General features: G+C 46.5%; 2 protein-coding genes across 3 annotated transcripts in view; one reads left to right on the forward strand and one right to left on the reverse strand.

Annotated features, from left to right (window-relative positions):
- SNRPA (small nuclear ribonucleoprotein polypeptide A) overlaps positions 1–14,085 on the reverse strand; it is a 752,186-nt gene that overhangs the window by 275,843 nt on the left and 462,258 nt on the right. The gene's annotated exons all lie outside the window — the stretch shown is intronic.
- SERTAD1 (SERTA domain containing 1) lies at positions 10,322–13,539 on the forward strand. Of its 2 annotated transcripts, none has more exons than XM_080645026.1 (2): positions 10,322–10,447; positions 12,255–13,539. In XM_080645026.1, the coding sequence occupies exon 2, from the start codon at positions 12,258–12,260 to the stop codon at positions 12,984–12,986; it is 729 nt and encodes a 242-aa protein (XP_080501152.1). In that variant the 5' UTR covers positions 10,322–10,447; positions 12,255–12,257; the 3' UTR covers positions 12,987–13,539. The 2 variants fall into 2 exon arrangements, with proteins under 2 accessions (XP_080501152.1, XP_080501153.1); XM_080645027.1 differs by having other exon boundaries at positions 10,322–10,438.

Below are 14,085 nucleotides of genomic sequence, written 5' to 3' on the forward strand. Positions count from 1 at the left end.
TGTAGGGTCTGTGGGAGGCCTACAGGATGGATATGAGCTTTATCCTGAGTGAGTTGGAAGCCATGGATGGGACAGTGTTGGACAGAAGGAGAACCAGATCTGACTCACGTTTAAATAGAGTCTCTTTAACTATCATAACGATAACCACAGTAAGGTCAACAGCACCCCACTTTACAGATAAATAAACTGAGGCTCAGAGAGGCCCAGCTCCTGCCCTGTTCAAAGAACTGGAGATAGAGGGGGAAGGCTGGCCCAGCGGAGAGAGAACCGGGTCCCTGAGGGCAGAGTCCACGTTCTCTAACCCTCCCCCACCATCTCCAGGTGGGGGGATGGGCCGCGGCCACCTCCGGGCGTGGCCAGGGAGGCAGGTCCCTACCCACTGTTCACCCCCCTCCCTGGGCTGGCCAGGGCGGGATACCCCGAGGCAGCGGCCTCCAGGAGCCCGCCCGGCGCCTCCTCCTCCCCAGAGGCCCGCATGGGGAGGGGGAGGGGTGGAGGCCGCTGGGGCGGGGCGCTCCTCCTATACCCCTCCCTCCCCAGCTGCCGGAGGCTCCTCCCCAGGCCTGCTGGGCCCGGTGGCTTCGCTTCTGGTTTCATTTCTCAAGGCCCCACCACTCTCCTTCTCCCTTCCCCCAGTCCTTTGAATTCCTAGCTCCTTCTCCACTTTCTGGTCTCAGCTCCAAGGTCACCGCCTCAGGGCGGCTCTCCCTCTCCCGGGCCACCTGGCTGCAGACACGTCTCCCCAGGCCTCTCTATTAATGCCATCCTATTTTGTTTTCTTCAAGTCACTGACTGGAAGCAGAGATCATCTTAATCATTTATTCATCTTCCAGAGTCTTCTCATCCTACTCGGAATGAAAAACAAGGGTCCACAGAGTGCTCTGAAGGGCCTGGAAACTTATCTGACTCCTCCAGACAGCATACAACCCAGCTACACTGGTCTCACTGCCTGGCCAGCAGCAAGCACACTCCCACTTCAGGCTTTTGCACAGACTCTTCCAACAGGGCCTTACTAGCTCTACTCCATGTCACCTCTTTTCATATTTCTTTCTCTCTCCGCCCTCTCCCCTAATCCATAAGAAGTGAGCCTTGTGAGCCTTTTCCAGTGCTGTACCCCCATCATCAACAACAGTGCTCACCACATAGTAGGTGTTCAATAAACACATGTTAATCAAATGACTCCTGTGAGCTCTTCCTCAGTGTACTAGTATGACCTGGAGGAAGCCTCTGAGCTTTCCCCCTCCCCCACCCAAAAACATAGGTTATGGGGAAAATTATAAAAATTTGCCTTGTGGGGGGCCTGGTTCTAATTAGCATTGTACCCTCATTTTTTTTTTTTTTAATCATCACCCAAGGATATTTTTCCATTGATTCTTAGAATGGAACAGAGAGGAAGAGACAGAGAAAAACATCAGTGTGAGAGAGACACATCCATTGGTTGCCTCCTGCACAGGTCCATGACCAAGGCCCAGGACGGGGAGGAGCCTGCAAAAACAAGCCCTTGACTGGAATCGAACCCAGGACCTTTCGGTCCACAGGCTGACACTCAACCCACTGAGCCAAACCGGTTAGGGCTGTACCCTCCTTTTATTATGAAAATTTTCAAGCACAGAAAATATTTTTTTTAGAAAGTATGTATTCAGAGCACTTGAATACCCTTCCATCTAAATTTAATTGTTAACACTTTAAGTTTTATATATTTTTTAAATACATTTTATTGATATTTTACAGAGAGGAAGGGAGAGGGATAGAGAGCTAGAAACATCGATGAGAGAGAAACATCGATCAGCTGTCTTCTGCACACCTCCCACTGGGGATGTGCCCGCAACCAAGGTACATGCCCTTGACCGGAATCGAATCCGGGACCCTTCAGTCCACAGGCCGACGCTCTACCCACTGAGCCAAACCGGTTTCGGCATCACTTTAAGTTTTCTTTATCTGCATATATACATTTCTTTTGCTGAACCACTGGAGAGTAAATTGCATGACATTCTACCCCTAAGAGCTCAGCAGGCATCTCTTAAGATTAAGGACACATTTGTCCTGGCCCCGTAGTTCAGTTGGTTGGAGCTCATCCCCTTACACCAAGGTTCGATGCCAAGTCAGGGCACATACAAGAATCAAGCAATGATCGTGTAAGGAGCCTCTTGGACAACTTCAAGTGTACCAACATTTGCATTATGGGAGTGCCAGAAGGAGAAGAGAGACAGCAAGGTTTTGAAAACCTATTTGAAGAAATGACAGAAAATTTCCCCTACCTAGCAACATATAGAAAACACCTGGCGAAAGACAGACTTGCAAGTGTAGGAGGCACAGAGTCCTAAACAAGAGGAACTCAAAGAGGCCCACACCAAGACACATCATAATTAAAATGCCAAAGGTTAAAGACAAAGAGAGAATCTTAAAAGCAGTTAGTAAGAAGCAGCAGAAGCAGAAACAGAAGAAGAAAAGGAAGAAAAATATGAACAATAAGATGGCAATAAATACATAGCTACCAACAATTGAATCCAAAAATCAAAATAAATGAACAAGGAATCTAATGAGCAAAATAAACTGATGAATAAAATAGAACCAGAGGCATGGAAACATGAAACAAACTGAAGAATCTCAGAGGGAAGTGGGAAGGGGGGCAGGAAGAGATTAACTGAAGAACTTACATGCATTACCTGTGGACACACAATAGGGTGGTGAAGGCTTGGGATGGGGTAATGGGGAGAAAAAAAGAAAGACATCTGTAATACTCTCAACAACAGAGATTAAAAAAAAGAAAGAATCAAGCAATGAATGCATAAATGGAGAAAAAAAATCAGTGTTTCTCTCTCTCTAAAAATCAATAATTTTTTAAAAAATTAAATAAAAAAAGAGTCCTAGTTGTTTTGGCTCAGTGGATAGAGTGTCAGCCTGCTGACGGAAGGGTCCCGGGTTTAATTCTGGTCAAGGGCACATGCCCAGGTTACAGACTCAATCTCCAGTTGGGGGTGTGCAGCTGATCAATGATTCTCTCTCATCATTGATGTTTCTATGTCTCTCTCCCTCTCTCTTCCTCTCTGAAATCAATAAAAATATATTAAAAAAAAGAACCAACCAATGAATGCATGGATAGATGGAACAATAAATCGGTGTTTCTCTCCCTTCCTCTCTCTTTCTTAAATCAATCAATAAACAGTTTTTTTTTTAAAAAAAAAATAGATTAAGGACACTCACCTACCAACCACAATACTATTCCACATCTAAGGAAATTTCATAATATGATGTACTGCAGGTCAATATTCCGATTTCCCCAATTTTCCTAAAAGTAACTTTTATAGTTGTTTCCCCCTCCCCTCTGCCCCAAGTCAGGATTCAGGGAAGGCTCACATGCTCACTTGGTTGTAAGGAACGAATGATATAGTACCTTTAAAAAAAAAAAAAAAAAAAAATATATATATATATATATATATATATATATTATTGATATTTTACAGAGAGGAAGGGAGAGGGATAGAGAACTAGAAACATCAATGAGAGAGAAACATCGATCAGCTGCCTCCTGCACACCTCCCACTGGGGATGTGCCCGCAACCAAGGTACATGCCCTTGACCGGAATCGAACCCGGGACCCTTCAGTCCGCAGGCCAACACTCTATCCACTGAGCCAAACCGGTTTCGGCAGATATAGTACCTTTTATTCTGGAACATCCTCCCCAATCTCATTAACCCCTTTTTGTGTTTTCTTAAAATTGAATTTTTGGTGGACTGGCCCAGTTGAATCCTGCATTCTGTATTTGTCTGACTATGTTCATGTTTAATTTGTTCCTGTTTCCTTTAAGCTGAAGTCTGGGTCTGGAGGCTGGATGACATTCAGTTGATGCACTCTAACAGGGAGACTCCACAGCGAATGTTGTGTACTTCCTATGCATCACATCAGGTGGCCCCAGTGTCAGGGTGTCCACTGTGCTGGATGCAGTTTCATTGCCTGATTAAAGTGGTGAGCACCGAATCTCCACATCATAAAAAGGTATTTCCTTCTTTGCAGTTAGCAAGTAACCTGGGCAGTGATGCCTCAGAGCGCCTGCCTAGATCCCGTTCCCCACTCACCTTTCACCCGAAGCTCTGAGCATCCATTGATAATGGTGGTTTGAATCAACTAGTATAGTTAGCATTTTAAAAAATTTCTTTTCAGTTGCCATTGACATACAATATTATATTATTTAAAATGTACAACATAGTGATTCGATATTTATATTATACCTTACAAAATGATCACCACAAAATGACCCCATACATAGTGATTACAGTATTATTGACTATATTCCTTATGCTATACTTCACCTCCTGTGACTAATTTTATAACTGGCACTTTGTATTTCTTAGTCCCCTTTACCTTTTTTGCCCATATACCCCCCTCCCATTGGCAACCATCAATTTGTTCTCTGTATCCATGGGTTCCTGTTTTGTTTTGAGATTCAATAAATAAGTGAAATCATATTGTATTTATTTTTCTCTGATGCTGAAATCGGTTTGGCTCAGTGAATAGAGCGTCAGCCTGCAGACTGAAAGGTCCCGGGTTCGATTCCGGTCAAGGGCATGTACCTTGGTTGCGGGCACATCCCCAGTAGGAGGTGTGCAGGAGGCAGCTGATCGATGTTTCTCTCTCATCGATGTTTCTAAGTTTCTATCCCTCTCCCTTCTTCTCTGTAAAAAATCAATAAAATATATTTTAAAAAATATTTTTCTCTGACTTATTTTACTTAGCATAATACCCTCTAGGTCTATCCATGCTATTGCAAATGTTAATATTTCATTATTTTTTATGGTTGAGTAATATTCCATTGTGAATATTGAGACAGACAGCAAAACTCAGATCATGATATTTCACCAGATGGAAATGACCCAATAACTTGTGCTGGTTATTTTGGATCTTCTGATGCTGAGCATGTTTTGCGCTGGTACTAATGTCTAATATAATTCTATATTCACAAACATACCTGCTACCCAGAGGCTAGTGTTTTTTTAAATGACATTTTTATTTCAGAAGGTAGTCAGACATGCTACAGAAATAACTGAAGTTTTATTTACTAGTATTAATTTAGTCCATGTGAACTATTGATTCCTCTTGAAATTGTACATTATGTACTCCTATGTCAGTGTGTTTATTCTTTCAAGTATTTTAACTCATTTCTGGACATGTAACATGTTTATAAACCTCTTGATTTCTAGCAACATATAGAAAACACCTGCTATTAAAACACTTCACACGTTCCACTTTCTGTCAGCCATTGCTGGTATTCTGTCATTAGAGAATACACAGCAATATCTGATATGTTGCAAGCTTTCTTTTTTTAAAATAAATCTTTATTGTTCAGATTATTACAGTTGTTCCTCTTTTTTCCCCCCATTGCTCCCCTCCACCCGGTTCCCACCCCATCCTCTTCCCTTCCCCCTTCCCACTGTCCTCATCCATAGGTGTACGATTTTTGTCCAGTCTCTTCCCGCACCCCCCACACCCCTTCCCCCCGAAAATTGTCAGTCTACTCCCCTTCTATGCCCCTGATTCTATTATATTCACCAGTTTATTCTGTTCATCAGATTTTTTATTCACTTGATTTTTAGATTTACTTCTTGATAAATATGTATTTGTTGTTCATAATTTTTATCTTTACCTTTTTTCTTCTTCTTCCTCTTCTTAAAGAGTACCTTTCAGCATTTCATATAATACTGGTTTGGTGGTGATGAATTCCTTTAGCTTTTTCTTATCTGTAAAGCTCTTTATCTGCCCTTCAATTCTGAATGATAGCTTTGCTGTGTAGAGTAATCTTGGTTGTAGGTTCTTGCTATTCATCACTTTGAATATTTCTTGCCACTCCCTTCTGACCTGCATAGTTTCTGTTGAGAAATCATCTGACAGTCGTATGGGTACTCCCTTGTAGGTAACTAACTGTTTTTCTCTTGCTGCTTTTAATATTCTCTCTTTGTCTTTTGCTCTTGGCATTTTACTTATGATGTGTCTTGGTGTGGTCCTCTTTGGATTCCTTTTGTTTGGGGTTCTCTGCGCTTCCTGAACTTGTAAGTCTATTTCTTTCACCAGGTAGGGGAAGTTTTCTGTCATTATTTCTTCAAATAGGTTTTCAATATCTTGCTCTCTCTCTCTTCTTCTGGCACCCCAATAATTTGGATGTTAGTACGCTTGAAGTTGTCCCAGAGGCTCCTTACACTATTTTCATATTTTTGGAATCTTTTTTCTTTTTGCTTTTCTGGCTGAGTGTTTTTTGCTTCTTCATATTTCAGATCTTTGACTTGATTCTTGCGATCCTCTAGTCTGCTGTTAGATCTCTGTATATTATTCTTTTTTTTTTTTTTTAAATATATTTTATTGATATTTTACAGAGAGGAAGGGAGAGGGATAGAGAGCTAGAAACATCGATGAGAGAGAAACATCGATCAGCTGCCTCCTGCACACCTCCCACTGGGGATGTGCCCACAACCAAGGTACATGCCCTTGACCGGAATCGAACCCGGGACCCTTCAGTCCGCAGGCCGACGCTCTATCCACTGAGCCAAACCGGTTTCGGCTGTATATTATTCTTTATTTCAGTCAGTGTATGCTTAATTTCTAGTTGGTCCTTTTTCATATCCTCGAGGGTCTCGCTAAATTTATCAGCCTTTTCTAGAAAATTCTTGAAAAACCTTATAACCGTGGTTTTGAACTCTATATCCAGTCATTTGCTTTCCTCCATTTCTTTCATTTGTGATCTGTTTCTTTGTTTCCGAATTTTGGCTGCTTCCCTGTGTTGATAGAGTGGCTTTGTGTGCTAAATATCCTATAGGGCCCAGTGGCTCAGCCTCCCTACTTACCTGAGGTGGACACTTTTGGTGCACCCCTTTGTGGGCTGTGTGCACAGTCTTGTTGTAGTTAAGCCTTGATTGTTGTTGGTATCACTGGGAGGAATTGACCTCCAGGCCAATTGGCTGTGAGGATCAGCTGTGTCTACGCTGGGAGAACTTCTGTGCTGGAGACACCCTTATGGGACAAGACTTGCTTCAGTGGGCCTTTGGTGCTCACTGAGTCTGCCCCCTGAGTCTGTCCCTTATGGATCTGAGGAGTTGTAATCTGGATGGTCCCACTCTGACCACTGGGTACACTAGCTCTTGGATCTCCAAGGAGGTGCTAATTTAGCCTCTGCCTGAGGCCACCCAGCAGGAGCTACAGAGAGATCTGAAGATTCCTCTTCTTTGTTTGGGGTCTGGTGGTGCCCAGATAAGGCCCAGCTGTGAAGCAATGCAAGCTGCTGTGGGGCCTTGGGCCTTCTTTTGGAAGTTCTGGGTCTCTCTGACCCAGCTGCAGTTTGTTAGCTAATTTTAGATTGCAAAGGGCCAGGCCATTCATATGCAAAAGCCACTGCGCAGAGCTTAGGTGGGGCAGGGTCTCAGGGAATTAACAGGGAGGGGCAAACAGCAATGGCTAACCTTCAGCCCTGCCTTAAGAGGCCTCTGGGTCTCAGTGTCCCTTGATAATTGCTGCAAGCACCTCTGAGAGAAAGCCTCCCTCGAGTTCCACCCTATGCCAGACAATCCAGTTTCTCCCCGTATGAGTCTGGGTCTCCAGAGTCTTGCCTGGAACTGGAGTTCAGAGCAGTTGGGAGGTTGTGTCTCCCTCCCGCTTGAGAAAGACAACCGCGTACTCAGTTGCCAGCCCTTTCCATGTGCGTGCCTCTGTACCTCTTCACTTTACTTCTGATCCTCCTCTGAGTCTCAGTGTGCTTTTCTCTTTACTTCTAGTTGTAGAATTTCCACTCAGCCAGCCTTTCTGTGGTTCTGGATGATGTCCGTTTTGTCTTTTAGTCGTAGTTTTGAAGTGATTGTGCGAGGCAGCAATTTCAGGTGTTTACCTATGCCGCCATCTTGGTTTTTCCTGCAAGCTTTCATGATAGCCTGAACTTTAAAAAGTTGTATCTGATGGATGTAAATTTGCCTCCCAGTTCACTTAGTGTCAAGAGCTAAAACTGTGAACCTAACTTTCTTTTATTGGTGGGTCATAACTGAAAAGAAATATTTTATTTTTATGTGAAGAAGAAGAAGAAGAAGAAGAAAAAGAAGAAGAAGAAGAAGAAGAACAAGAAGAAGAAGAAGAACAAGAAGAAGAAGAAGAAGGAGGAGGAGGAGGAGGAGGAGGAGGAGGACGAGGACGAGAGGGAGAAAAGAAAGAAGAAATGATCCAGTGTTTTTTTAAAAAAATTTAAAAATTGATGCCCAGCTGGTGTGGCTCAGTGGTTGAATGTCGACCTAAGAACCAGGAGATCATGGTTCGATTCCCAGTCAGGGCACGTACCCGGGTTGCAGCTCCTTCGACCCTCAGTGTGGGGCATGCAGGAGGCAGCTAATCAATGGTTCTCTCTCATCATTGATGTTTTTATATATATCTCTCTCCTTCTCACTCCTCTATGAAATCAATAAAACTGTATTAAAAAAGAAAAATATTCCTTTAAAAATAATAAAAAAATAAAAAATTGATTTTTAGAAAGAGAAACATCCATCAGCTGTCTTGAGCCCCGAATCAAACTGGCAACCTTTTGTTGCACTGGACGATGCCCAACCCACTGAGTCATACTGGCCAGGGCCAAAATTTTTTTTTTGTAATAAAGGCTCATAAGACCTGAGTGCCTTCTGTTTACCTGCCTTCCCTTTTGGGAAAATTCAGCCTCAATTCACACCTCATAGTTGGGGCATTGCTCTACTGCCAAAGGTTCACCATTTCAACAATTCAACTTGGATATTGAAACTTCCTGGAATGAGCCTTCATAGCACTGTTAGACCACGCTACCCAACAAAATGGTTGGTCATCAATGCGTCCTTCAGATTGATTTATGACCAAAAGGGGGAACTGTAATGAACAGGGGGCTATGTAATAAATCTGACAAAGTTCAGTGACAGAAAGTGAACAGGTCATGGGGGATAGTCACACCACAGGTCTATAAAAGGTTTATCTTTGCCTTAAGTGAGCCCTGTCCATTGTTCTTGTGCATTTAGGTTAACACACCTTTGAAATGCCTCTTTTTCAGACACCTCTGAAGTGTAACTACCCTCAAGAGAGCACATTGTTAACTAACTATCCTGTAATCCAATCTCCGCCTTGCTTTTTCCTACCTTCATGTAATCTTCCTTATGCTCTCTCCTTAAATCCAAAAGTATAAAAGGAACTGCAAACTGTCATTCCCTGGAACATTTGAGATCTTGCTTCCTGGCATATGTCCTCAGTTTGGTTCAAATAAACTCATAAAAATTATCTACAGGTTGGATATTACCACATCCTGTTTATCCACTTGTCTATTGATGGACACCTAAATTGCTTCCATATCTTGTAAAAAAATGCTGCATAGTATAGTTAGTATATGTGAAAGCTTACTTTGCCAGAAGTGTTATTCACAACTAACAGTTCTTCCCAACAGCTCCAGAAGAGTTAGCAAATGAGCTACTTGAAGAAGGTAAGTCCCATTGTCAGTTTATCTGACAAGTATTAAACTCCTGTCATCTCTATGCCACCCTGAGTGTCCCCCACTTGAATTAAGTTGCCCATGCTATTACAACAACTATTACTACTAATAAAAGGACATGCGCACTACTCAGCATTTTGCACAAATTATTCTGCTTAATCCACAACAATCCTCTGCCCCAACGCTATTTCCCTCATTTTAACAAAGATGAGGAAATTGAGACTCTAAGGAATTAAAACCTTTGCCCACTTAGGGAATGGAGCCTAATATGTGACTCCAGTGGCATCCCCTTCCCCCTTCCACTCCTGCCTTTTGACTCCCACAATTGAGTCCATCTACCAGCATTTGTGGAGTCTGGTACAGTGCTCTTATAGATACGATCTTATTTTAATTTTGTAAGAGGTAAGCAAGAAAATCCCCATTTAACAGACTTCATGTGACTCAGATAGGTCAAGACTTTCTAAGGTCACACATCATGTGGTGAGTTAGAATTTAAACTAGGGCCGATCTGGCCTAGAGTGCAGATCCCCTGTTGGCCGGGTGCCTAAGAAGCTCAATTGCGGGGTTTGGCAGGTTCATGGGTAGGTGTGAGGGGTCCGCACCTTGGAAGGCTAAAAACCCCTCCCTGTCACTGCCAGGGCAAGTAGCCTTCCCATTTCTCCTCCCCTCTTGCAGCCGCCAGGGCATGCGCCCTGAAGCCGACTTCCCTGAAGCCAACCTCCCCTCCCTGAAACCTGCCCACAGGCTCCGCCCATCGCCGACCAGGGCCAATCCCAGGTGGAGGGCGGGTCCGCCACGGGAGGGGGCGGGCACTAAGAGTAGTCAGGCGCCGGGAGTCCTGCGCCGGATTCAGAACTGCGTCTCCCGACCCAGGCGCCGGTCGCAGGAGGAGAACAAGAGAGCGATGGTGCCGCCGCCGCTTCCTGATTGGCTGCGGGTGGCTCCCTTTTCCTTCTGATTGGCAGCTGGTGAGCTGGGTATGTAAATGAAGGGAAGGGGTCTGGGTGGGGAAAGAAGGGGTACCGGGAGCGGGGCCTTTGGCAGGTTCGATCCCCGGGTCCGGCAGGTGTGCGCCGGGGCTACCAGGAGGGAAACATGCTGGACTCTAAGCGCCGTCCGCCTCGGCCGGGCCGGGTGAATCACGCCGCAGCCCCAGAAGGGGGCGGAGGAGCCGGCTCCCTGGCTCCGGCTGCGTGACTCACCCGCCTCCGCCGCCACTTCAGGAGGAGCCGCCTCCACTGCCTTCCGGTAGCGAGAGAGGCAGAGAGCGCAGAACAGCCCGCCCGGAATCCCGGCCTGCGCGGCCTCCGGCGGCCGGCAGAGCGACAGCCGGGACGCGGGGATATGGAGGGTCCCTGGGTCTAAGGGGCTGGAATCCCCGGAGGAAGGCCCGCCTGGTGCCGCTAGGGGGCGCGGGTACCGGGGTGCGGAGTCGGAGTAGGGGGCTAAATTCCTGCGGCTTGGGACTCCCAGGTCTACTAGACAGGAGGCGAGGACTCAGTTCTGAGTAGTGTGAGGGGTTAAGGTCTTGCTGGACAAGGGCCCGGGGACTGGACCCTGCCGGCTGCCCGCTCAACAAAGCAGCTTGAGCCCGGGCTCTAGAATTCCAGGGACCCTCCCCCCACCCGGGGGGAAGTGTAGGTCCTCTTACTGCTCTCAGTGATCCCCGTGCCCATCAGGATTTCCTGGCACGCTCTGTCCACTCTGCCTCCCAAATAAATCCTGAACCGACCAACTTTCTTCCATATCCATTACCATCTTCTACTCCAGACCACTGTCATCTCTCCTCCGGAAGAGTGCAGTAGCCTCCGAATGGATCTCTTCCCCCTTCTCTCCACACCCCCATCTTCCTTGAAGTAGCCAAGGGGGAGCTTCTGGAAACCTAATCAATTCACACCACCACTCTCCCCCTGCTCAAACCCCTCAGTGACTTCCCACCACCCTCACAATAAAATCCCAACTTCTTGTCTCTGCCACCCACCTCCCCGCCCCGCCCCACTCCTACTCTTGTCACTTCTGTGTACTGACCACACTGGTCCTTTTTTTTTTTTTCAGTTGAAGCTCATCCTGCCTCAGGCAGGGTCTTTCTTTGCCTTTGCTGTTGTTCTCTCCTCCCAGATTGTTTTCCCCTGGTTATTTCTCGGGACTTCTATGCTTGAGGGCTCACCTCAGAGGAGCCTTTCTTGACCACTTCCCAGAACTTCCTAGCACCATCTGTACATTTCCTGTGTTTGTTAGTTTATTGTCTAATGCATGGTACTCAATAAATATTAAACTATGTGAAACAGCCCCTTTTGTAAGTAAAAAAAAAAAGGGGGTGAATATTGAACACTTCATATGGTTCATTGAAGAAATAAATTATAATAGTTATTAATAATAGTACTTATTAATATGAGAAACTGCTATATACCAGGCACTGTTGTAGTGTTGTTGTTGTTTTTAATCCTCACCCAAGGATTTGTTTCCATTGATTCCAGAGAGAGGGGAAGGGAGGGAGAGAGAGAGAAAAACATCAATTGTCTCCAGTACATGCCCCAACCCAGGATCAAACCCGAAAACTTTTGGTGTATGAGACATCTCTCCAACCGAGTCACACCAGCCAGGGCATAGTGGTTTTGTTCTAGGAAGTAGATATTAATATCATTCATATCTTAAAGATTCCCTGAGAAAATCTAGGCTCAGAGAGGTTAAGTGACTTGCCCAAGATCTCACAGCATTCATCAGAGCCAGGATTTGAACTTAACATTGGCTTTCCATAACTCAGTGACTCTTCCCTCCCCACAGAGGATGCTGAGCAAGGGCTTGAAGCGCAAGCGGGAGGAGGAGGAGGAGGAGGAGGAAGCCCTGGCAGTGGATACCTGGTGGCTGGATTCTGACCACCCAGCTGTGGCACAGGCACCCCCGGCCGTGGCCTCCAGTTCTCTCTTTGACCTTTCAGTGCTCAAGCTCCACCACAGCCTGCGGCAGAGTGAGCCAGACCTGCGGCACCTTGTGCTGGTGGTGAACACTCTGCGGCGCATCCAGGCGTCCATGGTGCCCACAGCTGCCCTGCCGCCTGTGCCCAGCCTGCCTGCAGCCCCTGGCATGGCTGACAACCTGCTGGCCAGCTCAGACGCCGCCCTCTCAGCATCCATGGCCAGCCTCCTGGAGGACCTCAGCCATATTGAGGGCTTGAGCCAGGCACCCCAGCCCCTGGCAGAAGAGGGGCCACAGGGCCGCCCCACTGGGGGAGCCCCACCCAGCCTGGGTTCCTTGGACTTGCTGGACCCAGCCACTGGCTGTCTGCTAGACGATGGGCTCGAGGGCCTGTTTGAGGACATCGACACCTCCATGTACGACAGTGAACTTTGGGCGCCAGCCTCTGAGGGCCTCAAACCTGGCCCTGTAGATGGGCCAGGCGAGGAGGACGCTCCGGAGCTAAAGGAGACTGAGCTGAAGGAAACTGAGCTGGACTACCTCATGGACGTGCTGGTGGGCACACAGGCACTGGAGCGGCCACCGGGGCCAGGGCGCTGACCCAGGGCTGGGAGGGTGTCTGGTGACTAAACTGAGAGTTGGTGGCTGAACCAACTCTCCTTGGAAAGACATGGCTGGCTCCCCTAGGACAGAGTTGGGGGCTTCAGAGAGACAGAATCAGTCATGGGCAGCTTCACCTTGGTCCCCTTCTATTAGACCAGTGGTCGGCAAACTCATTAGTCAGCAGAGCCAAATATCAACAGTACAACGATTGAAATTTCTTTTGAGAGCCAAATTTTTTAAACTTCTTCTAACGCCACTTCTTCAAAATAGACTCGCCCAGACCGTGGTATTTTGTGGAAGAGCCACACTCAAGGGGCCAAAGAGCCGCATGTGGCTTGCGAGCCGCAGTTTGCCAACCACGGTCTTAGACTGATGGGAGGAGTCTGGGATCAGCCCTCATGATGGAATGGCAGGGCCCGGTGGCTAGATTGTGATTGGACCAGGCCTAGTGCTGGACTGACTCCCCTGAGGTCATAGCCTGGAATATGGTTCTCCCTGATGTGGAAATAGACCCCAACCAGTTTTTTGAAATTAAAAACCAGTCCTCGGAAATATCAAGTCTGTATGTTTCTTTGTCTCTGGGCTAAGGCAAGGGTGAGATAATAACCTTTAACGTTTATTGACTCTGGACTATGTACTGCACAGCTCCAAGCACTTGACATGTGTTAACTCATTTATTCCTCATGACAAGATGGGCATTTTTATTATCCCCATTTCACAGCTGAGAACAGGCTCCAGGAAGTCATCACTTGAGGTGGGTTTCAAGCCATGAGCTTTACCGTTTTATTGGCCTGAGAACTCCCCGGAAGGTACTGCGCCAGGTTTCTCTGGTGTGCCTGTACATCATGGTTGTGGACGCAGAGGAGCCCAGGCCACCTTTTAATAATGAAGTCTAGTGCTTACCTGTGTGTCTTGGGGGGTGGGGGTGGGGCCAAAAGAATGAGCCAGAAATAAAAGCACAAAGCTGGAGGCTGGATGGAGCCTCTCCAAGGAGCACCCAGAGGCAGCTCTCCAGGAAAACGGTGACAGAAAGGGAGACTCCAGCAACTTTTAAAAAATAAAATTCCTGCCCAGCTGGCCAGGCGTGGCTCAGTGG

The sequence above is a fragment of the Plecotus auritus genome (genome assembly GCF_963455305.1).
Source record: "Plecotus auritus genome assembly, chromosome: 10".
Lineage (NCBI taxonomy): Eukaryota > Metazoa > Chordata > Mammalia > Chiroptera > Vespertilionidae > Plecotus > Plecotus auritus.

Bases quoted from the DNA above. Each gene is read 5' to 3' on its own strand.
- SERTAD1 (XM_080645026.1), top strand. From the start codon at position 12,258: ATGCTGAGCAAGGGCTTGAAGCGCAAGCGGGAGGAGGAGGAGGAGGAG.